This window comes from Phaethon aethereus (assembly GCF_964289735.1).
Source record: "Phaethon aethereus genome assembly, chromosome: 12".
Lineage (NCBI taxonomy): Eukaryota > Metazoa > Chordata > Aves > Phaethontiformes > Phaethontidae > Phaethon > Phaethon aethereus.
Genome location: NC_138588.1, coordinates 20,335,469 through 20,362,724, shown reverse-complemented (window position 1 = coordinate 20,362,724; position 27,256 = coordinate 20,335,469). Strand labels below are relative to the sequence as shown.

The following is a 27,256-nucleotide window of genomic DNA, read 5'->3' as shown; positions in this document are numbered from 1 at the left end:
AATAAGCTTTCTGCGATTCAAAGTAACAGAGCTAGGATCCGGTTCTTGCTCAAAGGAATAGAAGGGTGGCATATTAATCTTAAACTATGGCAGTACTGTAGAATTTCAAAAAATGAAATGATATATGCAGGAAAATGAGGAATTTCCACTAGGGACTGTAATTCATGTATTATGGGAGAGATTACAGAATAATAAATTTTGGAAGGAAGTATTAATGGCTACATGGGGCACTGTGAACCTGGCATTCCCTGAAGTCTGGAACTTTGTATACCAAACACTAAAAATGATTTGTGCAGGAGCAGAAAACATTAGATGTTATTCTGACCACGACCAGTTACATACTGTACGAAGCAAGAACTCAGCAAGAGAAAAAACTTGCTTTATAATTTAGAGATGAACAGATAAGACAATACTTGCCATTATGTCAAATGATAACCATCTCTGGGAAGAAGAAAGGGGATGACAGCACTTAGGGTATCTCCCTTGCTCTTAGAGAAGGGCTGACCACAATGGTCCTGAAAGTCATTAGCGATGCTGCCGTGCATTCACATGCAATGGCTTTCACCCTAAAGCTCTTTACGAACCGAGGAGCCAAGTAAAGTGCTCACCGTGCAGCAAATGTCACAGCTTTGCCCTAGGTTTATAGCTCCTGGAAACTAGAGAGTCCTGCCCTTCTCTCGAGTCCATCACCTTTCCTGGTGTTGATAATGGCACCCTGTGACTTGCATGCTGAAGCCCGTGTTTCATGTTTGTCATGAAGCCTTCAGGTTTGTCATGAAACCTTCATGTTTGTCCGCTCTGGAGATCAATTTTTTGTCAATACAAATAAAACCTCCATTCAAAGCAAGTTAAAGGTGAAAATTTTCCCGCTTCTTAGCCAAATTAATTAGAAAATACCATATATCCACACATTTTCCACAGAGTTGTTCCTACTATGTTAGGAGGTCTCTCGGTGAGCTACTCTGGGGAGACAAAAGCATGTGAGGCAGTAACCAGCTCATTACTCAGAGAATTAGCACGGGGCTGACCAGGCCATAAACAGCTTACAGGTGTACTGCCTCAAGAAGCAGTCCTTCAAAAAGAGGCATGAAATATTAGCTGGGGAGTTCCGGGACACTTTTCAGAGCCCATTGACCATCTGACTAGAGCTCTTGCCTCTGCCAGTCTTGTACCAGCAATTAAGGCACTTCAGGTAAAGAGAGGTCTGCAGAAAGAAAAGCTGGGTGAAAACACATACTGAAAGCTACCAAATCAACCAATACGTACAGTACTCTCCTGGTGCAGGCCATAGTGTGTGTTTCTACACCAGTTCCCCGAGGTGCTGTGTGTACCACATGATGCTGGGGTTACCTGACTGACTTTACTGAAGGCTGTAGTAAATGGCTGCACTAAATCCAGTGTAAATACCAGAGTACAAGCTACAGCTGCCCCTGAGGAGCTTTAACTTATGCACTGTCCCATAAAACTCCCAGGTAGGGAAATGAGTATGAATGTTTTCCTATTCCAAAACCCCTTTGTGGTAAAGTATTCTGCGCTGAATGTTTGCATTGTTCAATATAGACAGGGGAAATAAGATTAGCTTGAGACGGAATATCCCGTTTTCTCATGCAGTATGTTCCTTAGCCAACTCAAGCTTGCTGGTTTGGCAGAATTCAGGGCTCTCCAAAGACGGTGATTTTTTTTGAAGGCTGACAAAGTTAAGCTTGGCACAAACACACGCATTCCGTGCTATACCCTACCCTCAGGTGGTATATGTAGGGCTAATGTTCTGCCAGAGCACGAGAGAACAGCACATCCGAGCCTGCTTTGCCCAACAGCTCAATTGTGGCTTTGAACTGTAGCTTTTCTTTATCAGTATTAGCAACCTGGTCCCTTATTTCTCCTCCAACTACTCGGTGTAATAGGCAACTGCGGATATTTTTCAAAGCTCATAAGTGCCACGTGGCACACACAATGATTAACTGCATTCATCACACTGGAATCTTTAAGGAGAAGAAACACAGCTTTGAGAAAATGGATGCAGAACAATTCCTAATGTGGTCTGACACAGAGGGTGACTTGCAAAACACAACCCTTGACCCAAAAGTCATGATTTAAAACACTGGTGGCTTACAGTTCCAGGCAGAGCAAGTGGTGTGGAAAGACCTGAAGGTAGCACAGCCGGTGTAACCACAGCACGTGAGATGCGGAAGGATACAGAAATGACCTACAGGAAACATCTTAATCATCTACGCTCTGCAGAGCCAGGTCCCAGGAGTATTTCACGTGACCGAGCGGGTGGGGAGATCCTACAGCAACCACATATATCCCTTCCACACTACGCAAATGGGAGGCGCCTTTAGCTGAAGATGTGGTCTTCTTCCACCCAACATACCACTCGTTCAGACTTTGCCGATATATGTATTGGCCAGAGCGGCCACAGTGTAGGTGAAGAAATGCTGGCGGCATGCCAACGTCATAATGGTGAAAGCTGCTGCAGCAACTGGGAGTGCAAGGTAGCGCTGGGAGCGCTGGAGAAGAAAGACCCTGTTGAGGTGGGGAGGGAGAAGAACCAGGCAGGGCTGGCTCATGATCTCTCTTCCCCAGGGGTAACTGCCTTCTCAAGCTGTTAGTTGAGGTTTTGAAGTCCTGTAGCTTACGCAGAAGCAATGTCTAAGCCAGCGCTGCTAGTGCAGAATTTAAAGCCTTGGTAGCTTACTACTTCTTTCCTTTGCAAAATAATCCAGGAAATTACATGCAAAATCCTCTGCCTCCATTGACTGTTACCCGAATTGTGAACTAAAGCACTGAGTGTTATTGCTGGGCCTGTGGTTTCTCATGCAGTCTTAATCCGGTCCCCTTGTTGGTAGCCCACCGTGACGGTAGACTATCACAGATGGGTGTCCCTTGCTATAAGACCAAAAGGAAATTTTTTCTGTCCAACTCCTGCCTCATTCAACATAAAGGACAATTGTTTAAATGGAGTCACCCAAATTTGGCTTCTAAGGACAAGCACTCAAAATAATGCATCTACAAAGGCTTTGTATGCAATACATGATACAATGCACAAAAAATATTTCCTCCTGTATTTTCAGATGACTTCTGGGAATCAGAAATTAATTCTGTATACTCAGTATGAATGTTTTAAATATAACTGCACCTTACCCAATATGTAAAGTAATGCATGTTTTCTTATTTGCTGGAAGTCTTTTTTCAGTGAAAAGCACGCATCTCCCTAATCACATAACCTAACTGAACATAGAAGTCGATCCTGAAGATTGTGCGTCTACTTGTTGCACGTGGGGCCAGCATTTTACAGGGAGAAACAAATAATGAGTACTTGTGTCAACTTGGATGATGGAATGAATACCTGGGACAGAAGAGTTTTTAGATGAATCTCCACAGCACTAAAATTTCAACAAACCTCCTTATAATGTGCACAACACTCTCCAGTTCCAAATGTAACCCTCAAGGAACGCATGCATAAATTATAATAGAACCACTGGGGAAACCTGTGAAATCCTACAAAAAAGGAGGAAATGCATTTTCAGGGGCAGTCTGCTCAACTGCTGCTTTTAAATACAATTTCAAATCAGGAATAATTAATGGCTGACTTGTGGTTAGCACTTAGATATTATGAAGAGGAAAAAAACAAAACAAATTTCTACAATGCTTTCATTACTATGTAGAGAATGGAAAGGATTATCACTTGAAAATGTCTAGTGCGCATTTTCTCTTAAACCTTTTGATTAAAGGACTTCTGTGCCTTGAATTCTAAGAAATTTGACCAAAATAAAGATACCACACAAACCTCTACTTCAGATATATTCACATATTGCTCATCTACTAAAATAATCAAGCTAAGATATCCAGGGAAGACTAACATACCAGCTAAGGTAGAAAAGTGTTGTCTCCTCCGGAATATTACGTTACCGAGATCAGTACTGAGATTACACGTTCAGCACTCCATTGTAAGGGTTGGGGGATCACAGGAAAAAGAGCTACGTCTTTTCCAAAAATACTTCTGGTCTAAGCACTTGTGCGATAAAAATGGATCCAAGTAAATACAACTGTTGCTATTCCCCTGAACCACACACCTGCCCAACAGAGAGCTCACAGACGATGGACTGCTCTCCACCATAGTCACGTGGCACCCAGAGACATCCGAGCAGGAGCTGCCTACACAGTGCATCACTCCTTTCCTGGCACCAGAGCTGCCCTGTCCAAGCGCAGATGGGCTGTCCAGTGTCAGAAGTTTTAAGCAACCTGGTGAGAACATAGCCTCTAGGCAAGGCAAGCTTCATAGCCAATGTCTGGGTCCTCTCTAAACCCCAGAAATTAAAGTGGCCAAAGACCAAAACTGTTTTTCAATGTTGTTCTCCATTTCCCTGCTTCTACTTCTGAGTGATTATCATTTTGCCAATTCCGATTTGGCGGCTGCTGCTCCTCTAGTGTTTGAGGGATATAATCACGAGGACACTGGGAAGGTACATCATAGTTATTTTCTTCCCGGGTCACTTTATTGGCTCTGTTCAGAATCTGTTCGCAAATACAACAGCTCCTGCCACTTCGAAGCAGACATAGCCTCTTTGCAAAAACGGGAAAATGCCATCTCCAGGGAAAGTAATCAATTCACTGGTAGAGTGGAAGTATTTAGTGTGTTCGATAACTCCATGTAAGGGACCAGCTGTGCCAGTGGGTAGCAGCACGCAGGCAGCACTCACCTCGTGGATGTCGCAGCTCAGTGATGTTCTCGGTGGCTTCATCATCCGAATCCTCAGTTGCTACCACCTTGTACCTGTTGCTGCTCTGTTTGTTCAGTACATGTGGGACCTGCAGCGCAGCCTCTCTCTCCGCAGCTAGATCCAGATCCTGCTGAGCAAGGTGGGCCCTCAGCTGTCTGATTTCAAACTAGAGGAGAAAACAACACCACATACTGATGTCATACAAGCATGGCCAGAAGTCTATATTCTACAGTTGGGGACTTATTACTCATTTTATCACTAAACCATTACACGCTGGTGACAGTAAATACAATGTGGTTAAGACAGAATACGAGTCCAAGCTGCTGATGTTCTCCCAGAGCCCATGTGAGCTGGACCATTGTTCACATAATCTAAAAATAACGACTGCCTCATGCTGGTCTTCTACTTTGTACATGTCTGCATCCTGAAGATATGACTTTGGACGATTTTTAACAGATCTAGCTGCCAAATCAAATGAAATCTTTGTAGAAAAAGATTAACAGGCACTCTTAACACTTAATGCCACTCTTAACGGGCACCTAGGGATTTAGGATCATGACAAACATCCCTAATCTGCTAGACTTTGTCATGAGGATTTCTTTGGAGGGAGGTTCTCTAAGCAGTGCCCAGAATGGTCCGCCTCCACTAACTGGGCAAGGGGGAGGAACACCACAGTCCTCTTCCAGCTTGAAACCTTCTGTACTCAACAGTGTTGCAGAAAGCCCTGGGGAAGGTTGCCACTTTTCTGGCCTCTCCCCTCAAATATTATGAGCCACGGCAGTTAAGGACTTTCTGCAGGCAGGAGGGTATTTGCCTCGTGGCTGGTGTTAAAAACAGACACCGGCAAAAAGACAGAAGCTACCATGTACAATCTGACTGATGGACTCTGCATATTTCTCTTGGGTTTGACAGCCATAGGCCTTCTGCAATGCGAGAAGGAAAATAGTTTTTCTGGAGAGGCTGCAGAGACCCTTCTTTGAACCCTTAAATAGGTACTACGAGATGACACCGTCCTTCCACTCTTCCATCCAGCACAGCTATGGGGCTACGTGGCAGAGGTTGCTCTTTTTTAAACTCTTTTTAAGACCAGTGGTACAGCAGTGATCCAGTCATATCTAATTATAGAGAGTCGAAGAGGAAAAAGCAAATGAGGCAAGTAATAGGCTAAAGCATTTAAAATTTAGCATCGCTGGACCTCCCATAGTTCAAGGCCGGAAAAGCCATCAGAAAGCACGATGCTATGGCGAGCCACAGTGCCCCGTCACTCCATGTTTACAACAGAGATGGAATTAGCACCTCAATGCTTGAAAACTGGTGTGCAACAGCATGTAGGCTAAATGAATCTGGTTCCAGCTCTTGCCTCTCAGATGCCGACTCAAATTTCTTTGCTGTCGGATTTTGGAATCCATCAGTGGACCTAGCTTGATCCACCACGGTGCAAACCCCAGGCACATTGCAGAGCACCAGCAGTTCCTCCAAGTCGTGTAAGCGACCGGAGGGCAAACAAGATACAATTTCCGCAGATTTTAGAAACACAAAAAGAGGAAAGAAAAAGGGATTCCAGTTTGCCACATCTGGAGACTATCTGCTTTCCAGAGCATAAGGGAAGGAACTACAGTATCTGGAAGGCGCACTGCAAGACTCAAATCTAGAGAGCAAAAGGGCAGCTTAAGCTTTCCAGATCACCTTCAGACTACCTAATATAGAGATCTAACAGAGCGCACAGCTTTTTCTCTGTCTCAAAATCAGCGGACAAAGGTCTGGCAGCTGCAGACAGCTTAGCTGCATGAAATGCTCACTGCTCTTAACCAAAGGTCCTCTGGCAGCGGCAGTCGGAGGAGTCAGGTAGTATCAGCAAATGTCAAAATACAGCCCTGCTCCTTGATTCCTGCAACGAAACCTCCATGGCAGGTCCCAGATGGTGTGTTTGTATTAACTTATCAGCTAGGAAGAAGGAGCAATCTGAGAGAACTCGGCTCTTTTCCCAGCCAGCCCTAAGCTTCCTGAGGCTGAAGGTGTTTGTGCCATACCAGAGGTGCCAGTATGAATGTGTCATTCAGCCATGATAGGACTGTCTAGAGTTCAACACTACAAGATGGAGAATTTCAGGTTTTATCCTTGACTTGAAAAAAACAACAGAAGTCCCCAAAAATCCTACATTTCACCTTTAAATGGAAGAAGATACCCTTTCAGACACTCCCTTGGTTTAAAGGAAGAAATGCACTCAAATATGAGAGGTAACAAATAAATCTGACGATTTAAAAAAAAATAATTATTGTCTAAGCATATCTACTTGCCTAGGTCAAACTAAAAGGCAATAAGAATTAGGTATCATTATTATTTTTCTACATTTCATCCTTCAAAAATTCCTGTCTGCCAGAAAAAGAAATATTGCCACTAAAATGCTTAATTCTGGCCTAGAGGCAGGATACGATTTCTTTTTTCATGGAAGAGAAAAAAATTGGCAGGTATTTTATAACACAAATCGGTAAAAGTACCTAAAAGTCAGCTCAACAATTGCATTTCTGCATCACACCCAATTTAACCAGCTTAAGCGTTTACAAAGATTGGCCAAACCTTTTCACAAGCAAAAGCTTGAAGGGTATCACCACGTTTTACAGATGTGAAAAAGGAAGCACATTAAGCGATCTTTCCTACTACAGTGAACCTATGGCAAAAATGGGAGAAGAGACCAGACTTTCTGACGCCCGTTTACATGTTCGAATTAATAGAGCGTTTCCAAATATCCACAGATTATTGGCAATCTTTAAAATTTCCAACATCCAGTTTTTAACAGATGAGTTGATGATTTTATGGTTTAATATGGCTCTGCCAACAAGCTATAAACTACTCAGATTGGCACGCTGGACCAAGCAGCGGTCAGCAACCATTGCTGGGGTCACCATGCTGGACAACTACCCTTTGTCCAAATAATCCTTTATTTCCCATTCATATAGGAAAAATTACTACCTTAGTTGAATCCCAACCACACGGACAGCATGAGAAACTGGACTCCACAGAGAAAACGATGACTACAGTTATTCCAGTGGACAGTTAGTAGCCCTGTACAGTCAGAAACAGAAGAGGCTTTGCTGCCATCTTATGTTTGACCAACAGAAATACATGCTTCTGCCTACACCAGCAGAGGAAGCACCTGCTTATGAAGATCACACAAATATGACATTCTAGCAGAAACTGAAACCTAGACCTGATGTTTTGGCTCATGCAACGCTTCCCTCATCCACTGCCTGAGGATGAGAAGTGTATGCAAGACTTGCAGCTTTTTAAGTGATATATGAACCCTCTTTTATTGCTAGCTGCAAGCACAATCCACATGCTTGTCTTACTTTCAGGTCTTAACATTGAGCTAGTTCAGCTGGTCTAAAATCCAGGACTCAACATGAGACTGTCAAGAGCAGATACGAGGATTGAATTCCTCAAAGCAGCACAGTACTCTGGCCTTCAACATCATGTGCAAGGTGAATAATAGCACACCGAGATGTTCAGAACGGTAACAGCAGAAACTGATGTTGCCTACAAAACCATCCAGCTGCAGCTGGTTGACACGGGCTCTCCCTTCCATTTCTCCATTACCTCAGATGGTCAGCTTCCAGGTACCATTCACATTTGCCCTGAAGTCTATGTAGTCATTAAAACAGTGGAAAGCTGGAATTAAATACTGTTGTGTGTGTAACTGTCATTTTTTTATCGACAGAGAGGAGGGCATTCATTGTAATAATGGTGTTTGTCTCACTCCCACATTCACTGTTACTGATGCAAAGCGATCTATACAACATGTTCCACAGAGGTGCAGAACCCTAACTGTTACAGACACAGAGCCTAAAACAGAGCCAAAACCCAGCCCAATATACTGGTTCCAAACACAAACCCAAACTCTGAAAGCATGTTCAAAAAGGGACTGGGTGGGGTGGAAAAAAAATCACCATTTATCGTAAGGATCGATTTAAGAAAACAAAAGGACATTCAAATTAAATATCTAGGAAAAGTTAAAAAAGAAACAGAGATTTTTGCTCATAAAATGCATGCATCTACTCAGGAGGTCTGTTCAATATTAATTTTTTCCAATTATTACTTAAAAATTATCCCAAGATATTGTAAAAGCTGGAATACAGTTTTGCCCACTAAAAGCAGCCCACTAAAAACAAAGGTTAAGTCTAAGAGAAGTAGGTGTTCCTTACGGGTGTAATTCAATGACAGACTGCATGAGCAAATTACATTGTAGGTGCTTATATCTATTGAACGTTATATTGAACGCTGACCTCAGGCAGTTCTAATGTGTAAAAGAGCTAATGAGATCGCTCTGACTGCATGTCATGCAGTCCAGGGCAGGTTAAATAAATCATTAGAAGGTATAAAATATAACAGCCTTTCTAAGTAAAAATTCTGGGCCAAGTTAAACACATGAAATTTCTTTTTGCAGTAGTAGCTGATGTAGCTATCTGAATGTAGATTTGGGCCTCTCTAATGCAGACTACTGCAGGAGAGCTGTACTGAGAAGACCAGGTTTCGTATTTTCAGGTAGACCATCCTTCCTTTAGCCTGCAAGGAAGATGCATATCATGAGAGGAAAAAAAAAACAAACAAAAAAAAGCTTATGAACTTCACCACATGCTTCGATTTGTTTAAATTAAGACTTACTCATAGGTATCAGCTCTGTGTGAAGAATCTTGTAAATCCCACGGGGAGCCCGTGGGTAAATAATGCTGTTGTGTAGAAGATAACTTATTGCGATCAAGGGGACTAAGGTAAACCATTTCCTGACTCAAGATAATTACAAGCTGAGCACTGGTCCACTTGAGACTGCTGCTGACATTACTTACCAGGACACCCAGGATATTAATTATCTTTAATTACATATACTTTGGTAGCTTCTGGCGGGTTCCTTTATCAATAAGTTCCTAACACACTCATACTTTGCAATGGAAAAAAGTGTATTTGAAAACTTCATAGAGTCACAGCATGACCTAGGCTGAAACGGACCTGTGAAAGTCCTCTAGTCCAACACCCCGCTTAAAGCAAGCCCATTTAGCTCAGGTTGCTAAAAGCCTGTCCCGTCATGTTTTGAATATCTCCAAGGTTGCATATACCACAGCCTCCCTGGCAATCTGCGCCAGTGCCTGACCATTCTCCTAGTGAAATGTTTGTTCTTCCGTAAGAGGAATACTGCACATTCCAGCTTGCATAGTGTCACTGTGCACCTCCGAGAAGAGCCTGTCTACACCCTCCCATGAGGGAGTTGAATAAAGGTGTAATAGACCCGTCTAATGCGAAAATACACTTACTACCAAGAAAAAGGGAGATACGGGCCATCTCATATAAGAACGAGTAACTAGATGGTCAGGCATGAAGAGAACATTCATTGCTGGTAAATTTAAACTTACTTAGTGTTTTCAAAATTTGTTATGTGTCCTCTCGTGGCACGAACTTGGCAATATTTTGGCAGGAAACAAACTGGAAAGAACTATGGGGCACACCTGTGCGCTTTCTCACTCAAAGAAGGCATTAAGTGATTAAAAAAGAAATAAGCAGGTAAAAAATGACAGAGGCCTACCCAGAGCTCTAGATAACATCTCAGTTTACATGCCTGGTTTTGTAAAACGTGCCACCCATCCTATCTGATGTTTTACAACATGGATATAAGACTCAAAAAGGGACTTCACAGTGAATCATATAGTACTTCCCTTTAATGGTCTGGCAACAGAGTATGATTGACATAGTTTCAGAGAGATCAATGAACGTTTTAGCCAGAAGCTTACTCGTGTCCAATACAGGAGCAATAACTTTGCTCAATTCTATTAGTGCTGTCTGTACAAAATGCCCTGCCCTAAAGCTCATCTGCCACTGGGATACTATCCAATGTTTATTTCCATTAGTTTAGCCGTTGTTGGTAACAATAAAAATCAGGAGACAGTTGCAAACTAATGATTTATGGGCAGAATGAAACACGGGATGACCTTGGCTGTCTTCCATTCACCAAGAAAATGACTGGTAGTTAGAAATAAATTAAAATTATTGCAAAAGGATAACATAAGTTATTTCTCCGATAGGTAATTTTACCAGCTAAATAGCCCTGTCATTAAACTAGCAGCTGTTGTACAAATTACATTCCAAGATAAAGAAGAAACTATAGCTTCCATAGTTGTTGCAGCTTTGAGAATGATGAAAAACCCAATTCCATAGGAGCTGACAGAAAAGGAGCTCTTGTGATAAGGCTGAATACATCGTCTTGGCTGGACGGTACTCAGCTGAATGACCCTTATGAAAGTTAAGCAGAAAAGATCATGTAAGTAGATCTATGATCAGAAATGGAAATTCCTTTGCAGGTGATTCCAGAGGGAAAAAAAAAAAAAGAATCTTCCCTGACTGGAACTTGCATTGTTAATAAAACTTTGTCACTTTGTTTTGCATTTTAAGTTAAGTTATTCTGATAAAACAATACCATCAGCAATATACTCTGTTCATATTTTTGGTAGTAATTGCAGAGACGCTTTTTTACCTTTTACCTTTATCCATTTTTAAAAATCCTTCTTACTGTGACTGTTAACGTTTCTCATGTTTTGTGAAGTCCTGTACAGCCATCTCAGCCCTTTCAGTATTTTCAGCCCTCATGCTCCACTTCCTTTTAATGACTGCTTTCTTGGCCAATGGAGAATAAATAAAACAGCAAACTATTCAAACAGTTTCGGTGGGGTACTACAGAGAACAAAGCGGTGGTCCGTGCAACTGTAATTTATAAAATATATTCTGGTTTTCAGATGTATAGCTAGCCAAAAAACGACATCTGGAAAGAGTTTTCATGTTTGCAAAAGTACGTCTCCGATGTCATTCAGGAATGGAAATGTACTTTATAGTTGCGATACCCTATCACTGGCCAAAAAATATACAACTGAAAAAAGAAACAGAATTCAAAAAGTAAGATGAAGAGAGTTTGCGTCTTTCCTGCTTTTATTTTTTTAAAGCGGGAACTCTACCTTTGCCTGTCAAGTGTTAAATACCGGTTTCAAAACAGGAGGCCGTGGGAGTTCTCAGAGAACAGGCCACCAATTATTTTTGTTTTAAATCCTGAACAGAACAGGCTAATTTTTTTCCCAATTCCTCCTCAGAAATAATGAGTATTTTGTCCGAAACTTTCAAAATAATTTCAGTTGCAGAAGATGCCAGACCTTGAGAATTGCTATCCCGATTGCCTGACAAGTGGCCAAGCAGTAAGAAACTGAACACAGGATCTCAGAAAAGTGGTTTCAGCTCTGTCTAAAATTATTAAATAAATGCAAGCATCAGTGTGGTCACAAAGATGCAGCCTCAGGATGAATCAGCACCTACATCCACTGCTGGGACGTAGGCAACCGTGGTGGCTTGCCCATTCTTCCTACTTGGGCTGGCATTAGTGTGCGCCAGCACGTATCTGAGGCAACAGGTCAACCCCTATGGGCAGCTCCCAGTGACCCCATCTGCCCGTGCCGGAGGTGGCACCACACTGACAAGGCAAACTGGAACCCTTCCCTGCCGGTGCTCCAGATTTGAGAACAGCCAGACTACTGCAGGCAACCCTTCGCTCAAAAACACAGACATGCACTCAAACTCTATGAACGAGCAATCCTTTAAAAAGGTCAGGAAAGAGAATCGAATGAAAAAGCAAAAACCTGGCAGAATTTTAGACATTAAATACCACCAGGAGACATTTTTCCCACCAGATACTGTACACAATGTTAATGAGAATATTATAATGCTGACAACTTGTTCTTCACTGAATTATGAAGCTATTAATTTACGAAGGAAGGATGCAGTACTTGTGTCAATGTCTTATGTTGCTAACCGTAGCAAATTAGTACATTTACCTCATATTATACAGCTGAGACATTTGTTTGGCAGGAAGTCAGGACGGTAAAATAAGAAGGATTAGTATGCTGTCATTTTTCTATAGTCCATATTTTTCCATAGCTGCTGACACTTGAAAGCTAGGAGAGAACCTGCTCTGTTTTCACAGATTTACTCTTCTACCAACGCAGTATTTCTTTATGCTTGATATACAGCTACGCTGTAACCATCAGAGCTCGGATCAGGGCTCCTAGGCTCAGCCATTTTGCAAGCCAGGCATGCAGACACATGGATCAGAATGGAGAGTGGCAAAAGCTGCTCCGGAACCCCACTTGGGATAACAAACCCATCTTTACTCGAAGCCTACGAAATAACACCACCAAAACTTGTTTGGAGATGGAGAGTGTTATCTGGCTGCATAATACGCTTCCTAAAAATGCATGTTTTCAAATTTATGATTGTCAAGACCTTTAGCCTAATAGGATGGTCTGACAGACAAAATACTGCAACAGGACTCAAGAAATCACTGATTTGCCTGATGCTTTCAGTCAAAGAGTAATCTCTCCCCTGTAAAATGGGGCATATACCACTTCCCTGTTCGTTTCACAACTATGACAGCAGTTGTGAACCTTAATCACTTAATATCCATTGTGCAAAGTTGTGATGAAGAGAACTGCAGTTTTGCCACTGAAGATACTTACATAATTGGAAGTTAACTATTTTTTGGCAAAAGTCAAGCCTAAGGTTTAGAAATCTGTTATGGTTAACTTGAGAGACTGTCAGAAACAGTGTTACGTTTCATGACACACACTGTCAACAGGTCTTCCAAATTCATCACACAGACAAGGCAACCTAACACTACCAAGAGTTCATTGCAGAATCCTAGGCTGAGATCCAGGAGAACTGGAACAAAATCTAAAAAGCCATTTGGGGACCTAAATACTGATGGCTTCACAAGTATTTTAGGTTCCTCAGTAAAAGATGGGCACCTCAATCCCTGCTTCAGATCATGCACTTTTTGGGCAGCTGGTCTGTTCTGGGACAAGTTGCCCCTCCTCCCGTCTGCTCAGGTCCTTCAACTTGTTGACTGATTGAGCCATTCAGACTTACAGGCCTCCTCATTTTGTATTTGAAAAGCACCCAGCACGTTTGGCGAGTGGGAGTTGAAGCTAGACATCTCCAGGATTTATCTGGACACCTCATACTTACCTTTGCAACCGAAATAAGAAGTAAGTCACTTGGGGGATCATTCAGTTGTGGTTTGATGGTCACCTGAATGTCCCACTTAGCCTGGGCCTCAACAAACATTCCTGGTTTCTAACTCATTTGCATGAGAAACTGCAAAAAACTCCTGGCTCATTTCCCAAACACTGGTTTCACACCTTCTTCATGTAAATACATTTGTTTGAGATATTTTAAGCTTCACCTTCCCTTACCTCAAGGCTGTGTCGCTGAACATTTGGGGGCCTGGAAGTCTTAAATCTTGACTTGCTTCCAGCAACTAGAAGCTTCTGTTGCAACATTTTGACTCTGCCAAAAGAGTCCCCGACTGACCTACAGGGAAGCTGCCTTCTGCATTTAAAGCAGGGAGATTCATTAGCTTTCAACTGCATGTACTTTTGCTAGGAATACCGCCTTAATATAGCTGCAGTCTGCAACAATGGCAATGACTTTTGCATGTTCTTAGTATTATGCCTGCTATCTGTACTCATTCAATAAATTACATACTGGAAGCATTCTTCTTCTGTTCTTCAGATTTGTTTTCCTCACCTTAAAAAACACAAGCACAGCAGCAGAGGGAGACAGCTGCTGTTTGACAAATAGCACGCTGACAATATCCTGGCTGCAGCTAATACTTCCTTAACACTGAGACCTGTCACCTTACAACAGAAGTCCTAGTGGCACTTCTGAAATCCTAGCTTGCAGCAAAGTACACGAGATGTTTGATTAGCCATGACAAGCTATGCGTAAATAAAGATAAACTGAACTTTACCCCTTGTTCTTGGCAGATCTGGGTTAGTCTTTCCAGCTGCTCATCTTGAATAACCTTTGCCTTCTCATATTGCTGAATCATCATCTCCATCTCCACTTTCACTGGAAGGACATAGGCTGGAAAACACAAATAAGCACTTAAAGTAACCCAGCTGTGATATGTTTTTTTTACCAGAGGGAAAACCTTTACTGGCTAAAGAATGTCACCCTTTCACTTGCATCTAGAGAACTAGAGTATTTCTTATAGAAATAGCACTAGAATATTTCTTCTGGGGAAGGATTTCTAACATACGAAATGCAGGTCATCAGCAGGGTCGAGATCTTGTTTGGTCAGATCTCCATTTGCCTGGCTGAGCTGAAATGCATCCTGCACGCCCTGCCTAGCTTCTGTTCCACTAACACAGATCTTTTCCAGTGTTTACCACAGATTTCCTGAATTGCTGGGTTGGAGGATTTTCTGCTTAGGGTTAGGCCCATCCCCTCTAAACCTGAACAGTGTGGCTCCCTTAGGAAAAGAACTATTCCAGAGCCCTAAGCATTTAATTCCTAGACTTTGTGGTAAGAAATAAGTCCTTAATGGAAATAGCAGACTAAGAAGGGTATTTTAAAAAACAAAAAGGCATTTATCTTCTATTGCTTTTCAAGCTACAGCCCAGTTCTCAATAGGTCTTCTGAACGCCTCTGGAAATTTTGCTCCTGCCATGACTATGTCAAACTCAGACTGATCAGCAAAACAGTTCCATGCATATTGCAATTCTTGATGTTTTCTGTTTTACACAAGATCCTGAACTTTTCTTGTACACTTCAGTCAGGGGGCTACGACCTTTCCTCAACTCTGAATACAGAGATTCCTGGGCATCTAAACCCAAAGTAACAACTTGACTCTGATCTTTCACACACGAGCAAAGTGACCCTTCATTTATTCCCTTTCCACCTCTTCTCCCTGTAACCTGAAATGCTTGAAATCGCTAACACAAACTTCGTTTGTCTTTACTTCCAGGCACAACCACCAGTTCTGCTCTCTGCAGCTTGGACTTGCTGGGGCTTTCTTATCTCCGCTGGTGCTTCCCCACAGAGGTCTGTGCAAAACAGTACCGATACAGGCTTCATTATTATGCTGTAAAACACATCAGCATTACAGAGAGCCCCTTCAGCATGGAAACCTCAGGGTAAGAAAATGCTCCTGGAATCTGACATGAAAATTGTCTTGGAGACAAGAACTTGGAAAAGAAAGCCTCAAGACAGAGCTAGATGTATGGAAATGGGGAGGGTGCAGCAAATAGCAGAAAAGCAGATTGGAAGCAACTATTTTGCAGAATCAGGAATGACAGCCGGTGGCAAGGGACAGGAAGCAGGTCGGGGTATTTACCTTACAGGATAGGGGATGTGAAGGTGCCTAACAGAAAAAACAAACCAATCTATTATAAAGGCTCATAGGGAACAGGAGATAGAGCCACAAACTTGAGGCCTACTCTCCTCCATGGGAGTCATAATTCTCTTCTGTTCAGTGCTTTTAAAATGTAAGGGGAAGGAGAACAATAGAAACAGTGGTGGCAAGCAATCTTTTACTATTTTTAAAACCTCTTTTTTCCTCAGTCTGCCAAGTAATTCTTGAAGTCACAAACTGAATCACCACTCACCATCAATGATCCTCTTCACTCTCCATATTCGTAGTGTGATAATAAGGCTGATAGCATCCCATGGGCTGCTGGGGCCATTAGCCACTGTTGAGGCCACCATTGGTGCCAAGGACAAGATTATGACAGCACCATCAAACACCTAGAGAGAAATCAGTTTTTTCAAACCCTTCCTAAAGATCATAACCCTGCCATTCCTGCCTGGGGACTTGAAGGGCTCCCACTTTGCCCAAAGGAAATGCAATTACGGTATATATTTGAAAGGGTTATGAGAGGTGGCCGAGCCCCAGAAAGGCTGCATCCTTTTTAGGTAGCACAACAGAATTCCTTAGTGCATTTTATGAGGTGAAGAGAGATAAACTGTGGTGGGAGGGCAGGGAGAGAGAAAGGTATTTGGAAATGCTGGCCAAAATCCCCAAGCAGAAGTGATAGCCTAAAATGCTATTAAAGCCAAAGAGTTTTATTGTCATTGGTATTTATTACCTGTTACTTGGCATAATGTCATCCCAAAAAAGGATACAGTCCCTGCCCATAGATCTTACTGTCTAAATGAAGAGATCAAGAAGACAAGTTGAGAAAAAGATGGAGCAAAGAGGCTTGATGGCTCTTGGCCATGTCCTGACTATACAACATGTGTGGGAACAGCCGTACATCAAGACAGAAAGACTCCCTGCTCTCACCTTTATTGGACAGCTAGGTATTCAAGCATTTTGACAACTGGGACTATTCAGAATGATTTGCATGACATTAGTCGCATTGTGGATTAGATCAGAAAAGGCAATTGTGCAAAGCATCAGACAGAAATGCATGACTAAATACATTTCAGAGCAAACTGGCAAGTGTTGCGTCTGTCCTTACACTCACCTAGCAAGGTAGAATACCATGTTCTCATTCCTACTGTGACCCTTCCCAGCTGCCAAAGACCATTGATTAATGTTTTGCATAAGGAGGCAGGACATGGATTTTATAGGCACCACACATTCAGAATTGTGCACAAAAATTCAGTGTACTGAAAAGAAACACTTCTTACGGCTACTATTTGGGCAGATGGGCAGTGAACAATATCACTGCATTCCAAATTACCAAAATAAATTATCAGAAACTGCTGCATTTAGCCCCAATAATAAGAATATCTGGATTAACAATTTAAGTTTCACTTCAGTTTTTTTGCAAAACAAGTTAAAAGGTTTACAGCTTTATTACAAAAATGTGCAAGCCTCTAGACCCACTTAAGCTCCAAAAAACACAGATTTTCTTCTGGTACATCCCGTGCAGTACTAGTTTATCAGACAGTATCAAGAAAGAGGTGTTAATTTCCCTGATCTCCAGATTTCTGGTCAGATCAGGATTATGTGTTACTTATAACACACACATTTCCTTATCTGCCTCTGCAACAGCATACACATTCTACCTCATTTTTAATTTGAGATACAAATTACAGTCTTTATCACAATTCAATTTAATTAAAAATAATTCCACAATAAAATCGGGGGTTTTGCCAAAGCAGTACATTCCATCAGAAAACTGCACACAATCTTTCAACCAGTTCTAATTTCACCTTGATTATGGGAATGGGGTTACACAAGTCTTGTGACAATTTTCACTCCTATGGCTCATTATCTCAGGGTAGCAGTGTCCAGAGTTAGACTAGCACAGCTCTAGCAACAAAATAAACACATAAACCAAAACCCCCACGATCCCTTCTTAATAGAATATTTCCAAATATCATACTTTTCTGAGTCTGTCACAGAAAAAGGGACTGCATCATACAGCTATGTACCCATGCATAAAATGCGAAGAATGTGCATATACATATACATATGCATCTAAGTTAAAAGATACAGTATCGCATCAGGTCTATAACAAAGCCACCCAAAGCAGTTCTTAATATTCTTACTGTGTTTGCCTGAAAAACAGTACAAAGAGTAACAGTGCTTACCTCTATTTTGTTTTCAATGTAATCCCATATGCCAAGGACCACAATCCTCAAAATAGTCTAGTAAAATAGATTAGAGGGGAAAAAAGATGATGACTGTTATTTTAATTTTAGATAAACATTTAGTCCTTTATCTATTTAAGGGATCATTTTTATCTTATTTAAGCATTATGCATGTCTTCTGAATAATAATGAGGATCTCAAACTAAAAGAGGGTAGATTTAGACTAGATATAAGGAAGAAGTTTTTCACAACGAGGGTGGTGAAACACTGGCACAGGTTGCCCAGAGAGGTGGTAGACGCCCCATCCCTGGAAACATTCCAGGCCAGGTTGGATGGGGCTCTGAGCAACCTGATCTAGTTGAAGATGTCCCTGCTCATTGCAGGGGGGTTGGACCAGACGGCCTTTAAAGGTCCCTTCCAACCCAAACTATTCTACGATTCTATGATCTAGAAATAGGGACACTTCTGTATTGCTTTCCAACCACTCTATCAACTCAGTGAAACTTCCATAAACAAGTTCCAAGTTCAGATGTTCATCAGTCTTTCCATCCTGCTCAAACTTCTCTTTTAGACTTGTGAGATTTAGACTACCAACCCTCCTCACCCCAGACTATACAAGACCCACTGTGGGGCCCCCTCAATTGGAATGGGGGAAGATTGTCTTTTCTTGCGATCTTAGATACGCCAGTGCTTACTATTTTCTAAGGAAAGAAAAGAGGCACTGCCCCCTCTTCAAGCCTAAAGAGACTGACATTTCATCAATCTGAAGAGCAGAGGCTCTTATTCTCCCCCTCTGGAGTACAGGGCTGCTGTTTTATTATAAAATCCCAGAAAGTCACAGCATAAGGGAGAAAAATATCTCTGTGATCCTCCTCTATTAAGCAAAACAGCTATAAGTTGCATCAGTAGCTAGAAAAAAGGAATAAAGAAAGAACGCAGAATGAACCAATGGTGAATTCCCATTAAAAAAATCCAGTGGCATCTTTCCTCATTTTTAACCCAGCTTTCAGAAGATGTAATAAAAAAATTTTTTTTTTAAAAATCAATCAACCATTTCATGATTGAAATTGAATTCACATAAAAGCCTAACTGGTAGGGATGTTTTCTGCCAATAGCAACATCAAGGTCAGATTTTGACAGACACTACAGACATGAAGACTCTAACAGCAGCTGTGCCTTGCAAAGATCAAAATGCTACTTTCTCCCTTAAAGAACAGTACTAATGACAGAAGGCTCGGCAGACCTATGTCTGAGGGATGTCTGGGCCAAGAACCGTGCAGAAAAAAGTGACTGTGATGAATATATGTATCTCCTCTCCATTACAAATACAAATATATTAAATCCCTAACAACTCTGAATTTATGCCAAACATACCAGCACTAATTGCAGAACAACACTGGATTTTTCAGTACTGTTCCTATGCATGGTTTTGCCAAACCCCCTGAGCCCAACTGCCTCACTTGGCCCGGGATGACTCTGCTGAGCTCTATCTTGGCACTCCAAACCTGGGTAACAGCACTTAATCCTGTTTTGCAGAGGGAGACATTGCAGTGGGAGATACGGTGCTTTCAGAGCCCAGCCTCATACCATCAATGAGCAGGAAAGTGAACCAGCCAACGCTTACTCAGAAATGGCGTATGTGAAGCACGGGCCAAGTCTGGCTGAGAAAGGAAGTTGCTCGCCTGAAGAGAAAAATGTAGCGCGCTCTTTCCTCTACAAAAAAATTATGAGGATCTAACGCAGACACCAAGAACTGCTATTGCTGCTAGCCTGTACTTCTCAAGAGAACATTTTACTCCCAAAACATTTTACAGATGCAGCACAGCAGTAAGGCTATTCACGGCCATTTCCTTATTAACCTGTGTGCTCAGAGTTTATCTACGGAGGAAGAGATGCACAACTGCAGCTCCTCAAATCCCTTAATGACTCCAAATTCACCAGCATGATGTGATGCGATGCAAGTGCAAGGTGTAAGTACACATGCTGCTGTACAACCAAGGCACTGCTGCAACCTCAACTCACATCCTGAGCAGAACACTTTCAGACTAAAGCATCCCTGTAAGCTCCTCTGTGAGCATGTCCCTCACTCCCCACTGAGAAGCTGCACAAAATGCTTAAAATACAAGTTACTCATGAGCCTGTAGGTTCAGCTGTGTAAGGTAACCTGGGGTCAACCACAGCAAGCTCCACTGCAGGCAGTCATCAGGCAATGCATGAGGAAAAGCAGCGCTGCCTTTAAGGCTTGGGGTTCTATCCTTCCTACAGCAACCCTGTTGAGCCAGATTGCTCTGTGCCGTCATTTTCTCCTATGCTTAGGCAGCATTTATGAAGTGCTAGGCCAAGGAGCAACTAACTAAAGGATGGCTGAACATTTAACACATTTACAGTAACTGATGCTGAAAATCATTCTTCCTTTGGATAAGTGTGTACAGAAGTATTTTCACTGAAATAATAAGGCATATCTGCACAAAGAAAATCGAAACGCTGCCTCAGAACCCCAAATATGATTTAACGTGGTGCTGTTGAGAGAACATAAAAAAGGATTTCCTTTCTGCCTTTTTAATTCCTCACTGCAGTGTTTAAATCAGACTGTGCTGCTGTCATATTAATGGGTCTTAGAAGTTCCAAGGGCTGGCAGCTAGCACCAATGTTTTCATTTTCAGTCTGCTGGTGTGAATCAGCACGAGTCAGCAATGACTGGAAGTCTACTCACTCAACCGACATTTAATGCAGCAACGGTTGTTGGTGCTACCTCTAGAAGACAGGCCTCCTCCTCACAAAAAAAGCCTTGATGAATAGCATCTTTGCTCTCAGCTAAAGCCGAGTGTGTCTATACTATCGCACGGAAGAGCGTGAGGGCAGAATGAACCCAGCTCTCCATCTGGGAGATGCACTCTTCAGAACAAACTGGGCACAACTGAGGGTTAAGCTTTAAAAACATTTGTTCTGTATGGAAGGTCTTGAAGCTATGCACCAGCATTGGTACTCTTAACAAAAAAACCCTCATCACCACTGAAGTGACAAAAGCCATGTAAGGCAGCTTTTCCTTGGTGTCCTGGGGGAACCGGGCACCCCAAGAAAGTACCTTGAGTGAGTCACAGACTGTGTGCATCTGGAGACAGAGATGCCGTACGCTCATTTACTGCCCACTAGCCAGTCTTCACTAGCAGCAACTGCGAACTAGGTTTAGCTTTCTCTACTCTCCCTCTGCTCGTACAAAGCACGAGACCACATCCCACTGCGGCTGCCACAACTCTTACCCAGAGGAGTCTTGAGCCAAGAAAATTTGGACTTCACTGGGCAAATCTCCCTGACTGTTCAATACAATAAATACTTTGACTGAAATGAAAGCATTGGTGTTACTTATAAACAACGGTTTAGTCTTTTTCCCAAACAATCTAAAATACCTTTCAAACAAATACATATTGTGTTTGATTGTGTACTTTCTCTGTACAGAACTTAAAAAATGAGAACCTGTAGCAGAATCGGGGGGGGGGAGGGAACAGATACAGAAATTAATAATCCAGGAAACTTCCTACATGCTCTACATGGACCAAACTGAAAAATGCATATGAATTAAAAGAGAATTGCAACTGTAACACTCATCACAGACAAAACATAAATGTTAGTCACCACTACCATTTGTAGACACAAGAATCTACAAGAAATAGGAAAAAAATAGAGCAGTGCTGCTGTTTCCTATTGATGTGCAGGCATTTTTCAGCACTGTAGCAAATGCACACACATAGTTTTGCATTACACTACAGGCATTCTGCGTTTTTTGACACATAGATTTGAATGCAAACGTTAAATATCAGTGCGAGTACCTTTCTGTTAAAGGCCACTGCTGGCTTGGTTTTTTTGTACTTGAAAAAGAATGCTTTAACATTTCTTAACTGCAAATCTTTTAATTAGAAAGTCCTTAACATACATATTTTTTAGTTATATAAGAAATAGCTTTTCTCAGAAAACAAAAAATGTAAATTCCTACATAAAAAGTCTGTCCAGTGCACTCATAAAAGGGAAATGACTGAACACTTCTGTTAACTCCTTTAAGTTGGAGTAAATCCAGATAAAAGTAAAATTTTAAACCATTTTCAGACACAAATGTAATTTTGAGGTTGACAGTGTCCCTCAGTGACACACAGTTGTTTGCACAACATTAACTGTCTGCAGTGAAGTTTATGACGAACTGTAGATCTTTGCTCTAATTTTGTAGGGAAACCTGGCCAAATCCTTTCCTGAGCCAGCCGTGTGAATTCCCACAATCTGCATGAGCTAGCTGACAGCAACGTACATTAGGTAACTTTAAATACTTTTTTTGCCTGCACAGTTAATATACAATTTACTACTCAGTGACTCACTGTGCCAAATTAATCAGTAGCATAATGAAATCAAAAGAAGGCAGCACAGGAGGTGAAGCTGGCCCGCAGGTTTAGCTAACAGCAAAGGAGAGCAACTCTGAATTCTGAGATGGGGCAGTGATTGTACAAGAGACAGGCAGGATGAAATGGGCTAGAAAGGGTGTCTTTTGAAGAGCCCTTCCTTCCTTCCACTGCCACAAAACTAATCTAGCCGTTACAGAGGGTCTTTACCTCTGGCTCATACCGAAACTCTGAAGATTAAGCTTCCGGCTTTTGGATATATCTCCTAAGACCAAGTACTTACTGAAATCTTTCCCAGAAAGAACATCCTGTACCCAATCTGTAATTTATAACCTCTCTGGTTTGGGTCACTCCACAGAGGCCTTAGCTCATCCACTACTCTGGAAGAATCTTCTTTTGCCACCTTCTGGTGTGCCTGTCCTGAGACACTGCATTAGCTGTTCTAGTGCACGCTAGCCCCAGGCCACTACAGCATGGAGGAACATGTTAGCATCTCTAAACTGAGTCGCCCTTCTCTTTCCAGTGCATAAGCATCCTCCTCCCATGGCTTCTCTTCAATCAAGGCTCTGAAAGGAAACGTGTAACTACTGACCTCACCTCACGTATCACCCAGTACAAAACACTCCCCGTGTACTCTGTCATTGCTGGGGCTCTATTAGCATGTGTGGTCACACAGAAATAATTAACTGCAAAAGCTTGGTGACACTAATAGACATGAATGCAGTACATTCTTTTTCACTGACTACCACTAATACCCTATTATGATATCATATAGTATCCAAATGAACCTTTGCATAAACACTGCAGTTACATTTGTTCTTACCTACTCCCACAATATTTGTTCTTAGAATATGGAGAAAAACCAATTAATTTTAAACTGACAACTCTGATCAGATTTGAAAGGGCTTTTCAGGAATAGAAAAGGCTTACTGGAAATGCAGGATACGACCATAAGGTAAATGCAGCTTGGACAGAAAGCCGGTCCTAAGCAGCCCTGCGTCAGAAGTTTCCTCTGTGCACGACTACTCTAGCACTAATTCTGATCTTTGAAACGCACCATATAGAAGGTGCTGGACTGGAGATGAAAGCATGGATGAAGCAGTGATGGAGCACATCATGTAAGTCAGGTATATTCTTGGAAATGAAATGGGGAGACTGGCATTTCAGGAAGGCATTTAGCTAAATTCCTAGACCTCTACAAAACCATTTTCCCTGGTAAATACTTTTTTGTGAAGCAAGAAATGTGGTTAGAAAACAAATTTTGCAGTACATTAAGTATTTACTTTTTTACACAGTAGCAAAGAAGGACTCTTAAATTTACCTTCATAAATTATATTAGCACATAAAATCCATATCTTTGTTCCTAGATGCCCCCTAATCAACCCCCTTAAAAAATCAAAACAGCCACAGCCAGCAACGCAGTGCATTTATGCACTATGAGAAAAGTTGTGTGTACATGGAATGAAAGCAAGCATCCAGGAAAGAAGCCACAGCTTATGGAAGAACTGTAGAATAAAAAATTATTATATTTCTGCTCAGCTGTTCGAAGCTCACAAAAAAATATAACACACGTAACATAACTGATTAATATAAAGTTATTAATTTGTTATGAAAACTCTACATGGGAAATATGTCATTTTCTTAGTTCGGTCATTTGGGATGTCTTTCCTTTTTAACAGAAACCTAATAGTAGGGTTTTCCTTAGGAGGTTTTATTCCTTACAAGGATTGCTATTAATAAGGAATAAAGTGCCAGACTACTTATGAACACTTCCTTTTAACATACAGGATGAGGAAAGTCTTGGTTTTGGGGTTTTTTTCCCTCCTAAAAGTGAAAATATAAAATGCACTTGTAAGCTATAGCTAATGAAACAAATTCTTTATCAGCTAGGACCCCAGACTTACTCTACTCAATTTGAGAACTCATTTCTTGGACACAGATGCAGGAAAAAAGTCACAATGCCGTGACTGCTTAACTTTAAGCACATCAGAAGACTTGGTTACTCCCAGGGAAACACTCAAGTGCTGAAAGCTAGCAGAATGCCTGAGTGCTTGGCTAACTGAAGCACACACAGAGCAATGCAAACAACTAATATCAAAGAACTCAATTCTTGCACGCAGTCGCATCAATCTTAGTGGAAAAGCAGAACTGAACAACAGCTACAGAATCACGTATTTGTGGCAATGTGATAAGACTATTAAAATACAAGCAGACTCCAATCCACTTACCAAAACACTGTGACATTCCCCATCTTCCTTTCCTCAGCCAACTATTACCAAGGCCGAATTTGCCCTCTTGATAGGGTGTAACCCCGGCCTTGCTTTGCTGTTGGTACTGGGGTTTCCCCCCCCCAGTGTCTGTCTCTTCTCTTCTGTCTTAACATCTGGGTAACATTTGGTGCACAGACAAATCATAGTGATGTATGTAAACAGAGACAAACATACACAATCATCACCACTAGCAAATCCTGTTCAAATACTTGGAAAAAAGCAAAAAGAGCTGATGTGCACTTCACATGAATAAGGATATTTTAATGTTGGAAAGTCACAGACAGTGACAGAGAATATAAAATTAACAGAGTGCAATAAATTCCTTTAAGGCTTGGGGCTATAACACAAGTGTAGAAAAAGCAGGAATATGCTGTGAGAGTAGCTACTTAATTTTGTTGGCAGCTGTTCTGCTGGCATTTGCCAGCTGCTGGCATGTTTGTCCCCTTCATTTTAACCACGCAGAAAGCCAGTGCCTGTTTAACTTCAGCACGATAGGACTGTAATTACTTGCAATGCCTTTATGGCACTAGCTTTTAATCAGTCATATTTTTCCAAAACATTCAGATTTGGTGCTGAAAGTTTTCTGGTTTTTAACAAGTCTTTTACAACTTTGTACTATTTGTTCTCTAGGTCTGAGTTGAGGCCTTTCTGAAGAATTACATATCTGCACTTACAACTAATGGGAACCAAACTACAGAACAAACATCCAAACTTAGGACATGATACTTACTGTAGAAACAGTCCCTTCTGAACACCAGAAACCCTGAATCCTTGCTTTGAGGAAAAAGGCACTGACTGAAGGACTAATCAATCCTCAGCAGTTGCCTGTTATTATCCAAGCAAACTAATTAAACCTGCTCATCTCTGGAAAATCATCCTGGCATGAATAGTCACAGACTGCAAAATTTCACTATAACACAGGATTGTCTCAACAAATAATTCCAAAGACAGACAGCTGACTCACGGTCTTTGCCATCAGAGGGCAAAAAATCCCCTGAAGGCACCAAAAGAGTAAATAAAATTAAGATGCATAAAACAAAAAAAATTTCTGTGATCTGCAATTTTTGCAATATTTTGTAACCTCTTGAAAAATCAGAGTTTTTTATTTGGATGAGAAAAAAATTAAACCCTCCATTTTTCCTCTGATGAGACATTTCAATGCAAACGGATATGCTGCTGCTCATTAAACCAACCTGGCACAAGACCAACTGCAGCAAACCCAGTAGGAAAGGTACACCTTCGTTCTTTTCCGGACCTGTGGTCTTTGAAGCACATCCAGTTGCTCTGTGGAGCCACCTCTGTTGCTTTAACCCAGTCAAGGATTCTGAGCTGCCAAATGAACCAATATCCAAAAATCTGCCCTCCTCTGTGTACCTTACATGGCTGCCTTGTGGCCTCATTTTTTTTTGGTGTAAATTCAAACCATCATCAAATAGGTGAAGGAAGATACTTTGGAAGACAGAAACAGATAATAAAGTGAGTGATAAGAGGCTTATGAAAAATGAGAACAGCAAGTAAACAAAGAAAAGTGGTTCCAAATACCTAATACAGAGGGAGGAGAAAAGCCAACACTGATGCAAAATGAGGATGGTGAGCCAAGCAACCAGTTTTGGCTCTGTGAAGTTATTTCACTTCTGAATCAGTTCATCCATTTATGTGGGTACTCTGTCTCAGTAGAACTAAAACAACTAATTTCCTCCTTGAGACAGATGAGTACTGGCCTTGAGGATGCATCTGCACTGCCACAACCAACCAGCCACAAACCATCAGCGTATGAATTGAACTATGGAAGGGATACAGGAGCAAGGCACTGCATCAGGGTTTGAGAAGAGTGGTTGGTGGTACAAGAGAATGAAAACAGATCTTGAGACTACGCCCCGGCAGAAGGAAATTGAGGACCACAAGAGAAGTTTTTGTGAAACAAGCTCCAGAAAGCAATGAAGATCAGGTGAGCGTGCATGTGCAGCCATGCTGCTAGCAGCAGAGTACAAGCTGATCCCATCGGGAAGCTCAGGATTACAGAGAGCTCCAGGATGCTAATCCCCTCTGAAGAAAGATTCTGGAGGAGAGGGGAAAGTATTTCTTTACAGGGAATGGACTCCATCTAGCAAACCTGGGTCTCTGAGAATTAGGATGTGCAATTCACAAAGGAAAGACTCTGCAAATTTTTTTAAACGTTTAGAGATTTTTTTTCAGTCAGTTTAAATGTATCCTACAACACACAATCACTGTCAAGGAATGGGGAAGATAATCATATCTATTTGACTAACTGCAGTACCAGAAGGCTAGGATGCAAAGCAGTCTTTAGACCCCCTGCCTGTTATCAAGGAATCCATTCAGGAAGTACCCACTGACAGTCTGAACACCAGCTAGAAAATTGCTGTTATGAGTAGAAATACAAAGTGATATATGTAAATAAATGTATTTGATTAATAGAACCATGGCAATAATCAGTGGTATAATATGGCGA

The 27,256-nt window shown here is 41.6% G+C and overlaps 1 protein-coding gene across 1 annotated transcript in view; it reads right to left on the bottom strand.

Annotated features, from left to right (window-relative positions):
* TMEM266 (transmembrane protein 266) overlaps positions 1–27,256 on the bottom strand; it is a gene marked incomplete at both ends in the record, with an annotated part of 60,803 nt that overhangs the window by 12,754 nt on the left and 20,793 nt on the right. Inside the window, 4 exons of the mRNA XM_082005014.1 lie at positions 4,704–4,890; positions 14,557–14,672; positions 16,196–16,334; positions 18,132–18,188. Of these exons, the coding sequence (XP_081861140.1) occupies positions 4,704–4,890; positions 14,557–14,672; positions 16,196–16,334; positions 18,132–18,188 (499 nt within the window). The remainder of the gene's footprint in view (positions 1–4,703; positions 4,891–14,556; positions 14,673–16,195; positions 16,335–18,131; positions 18,189–27,256) is intronic.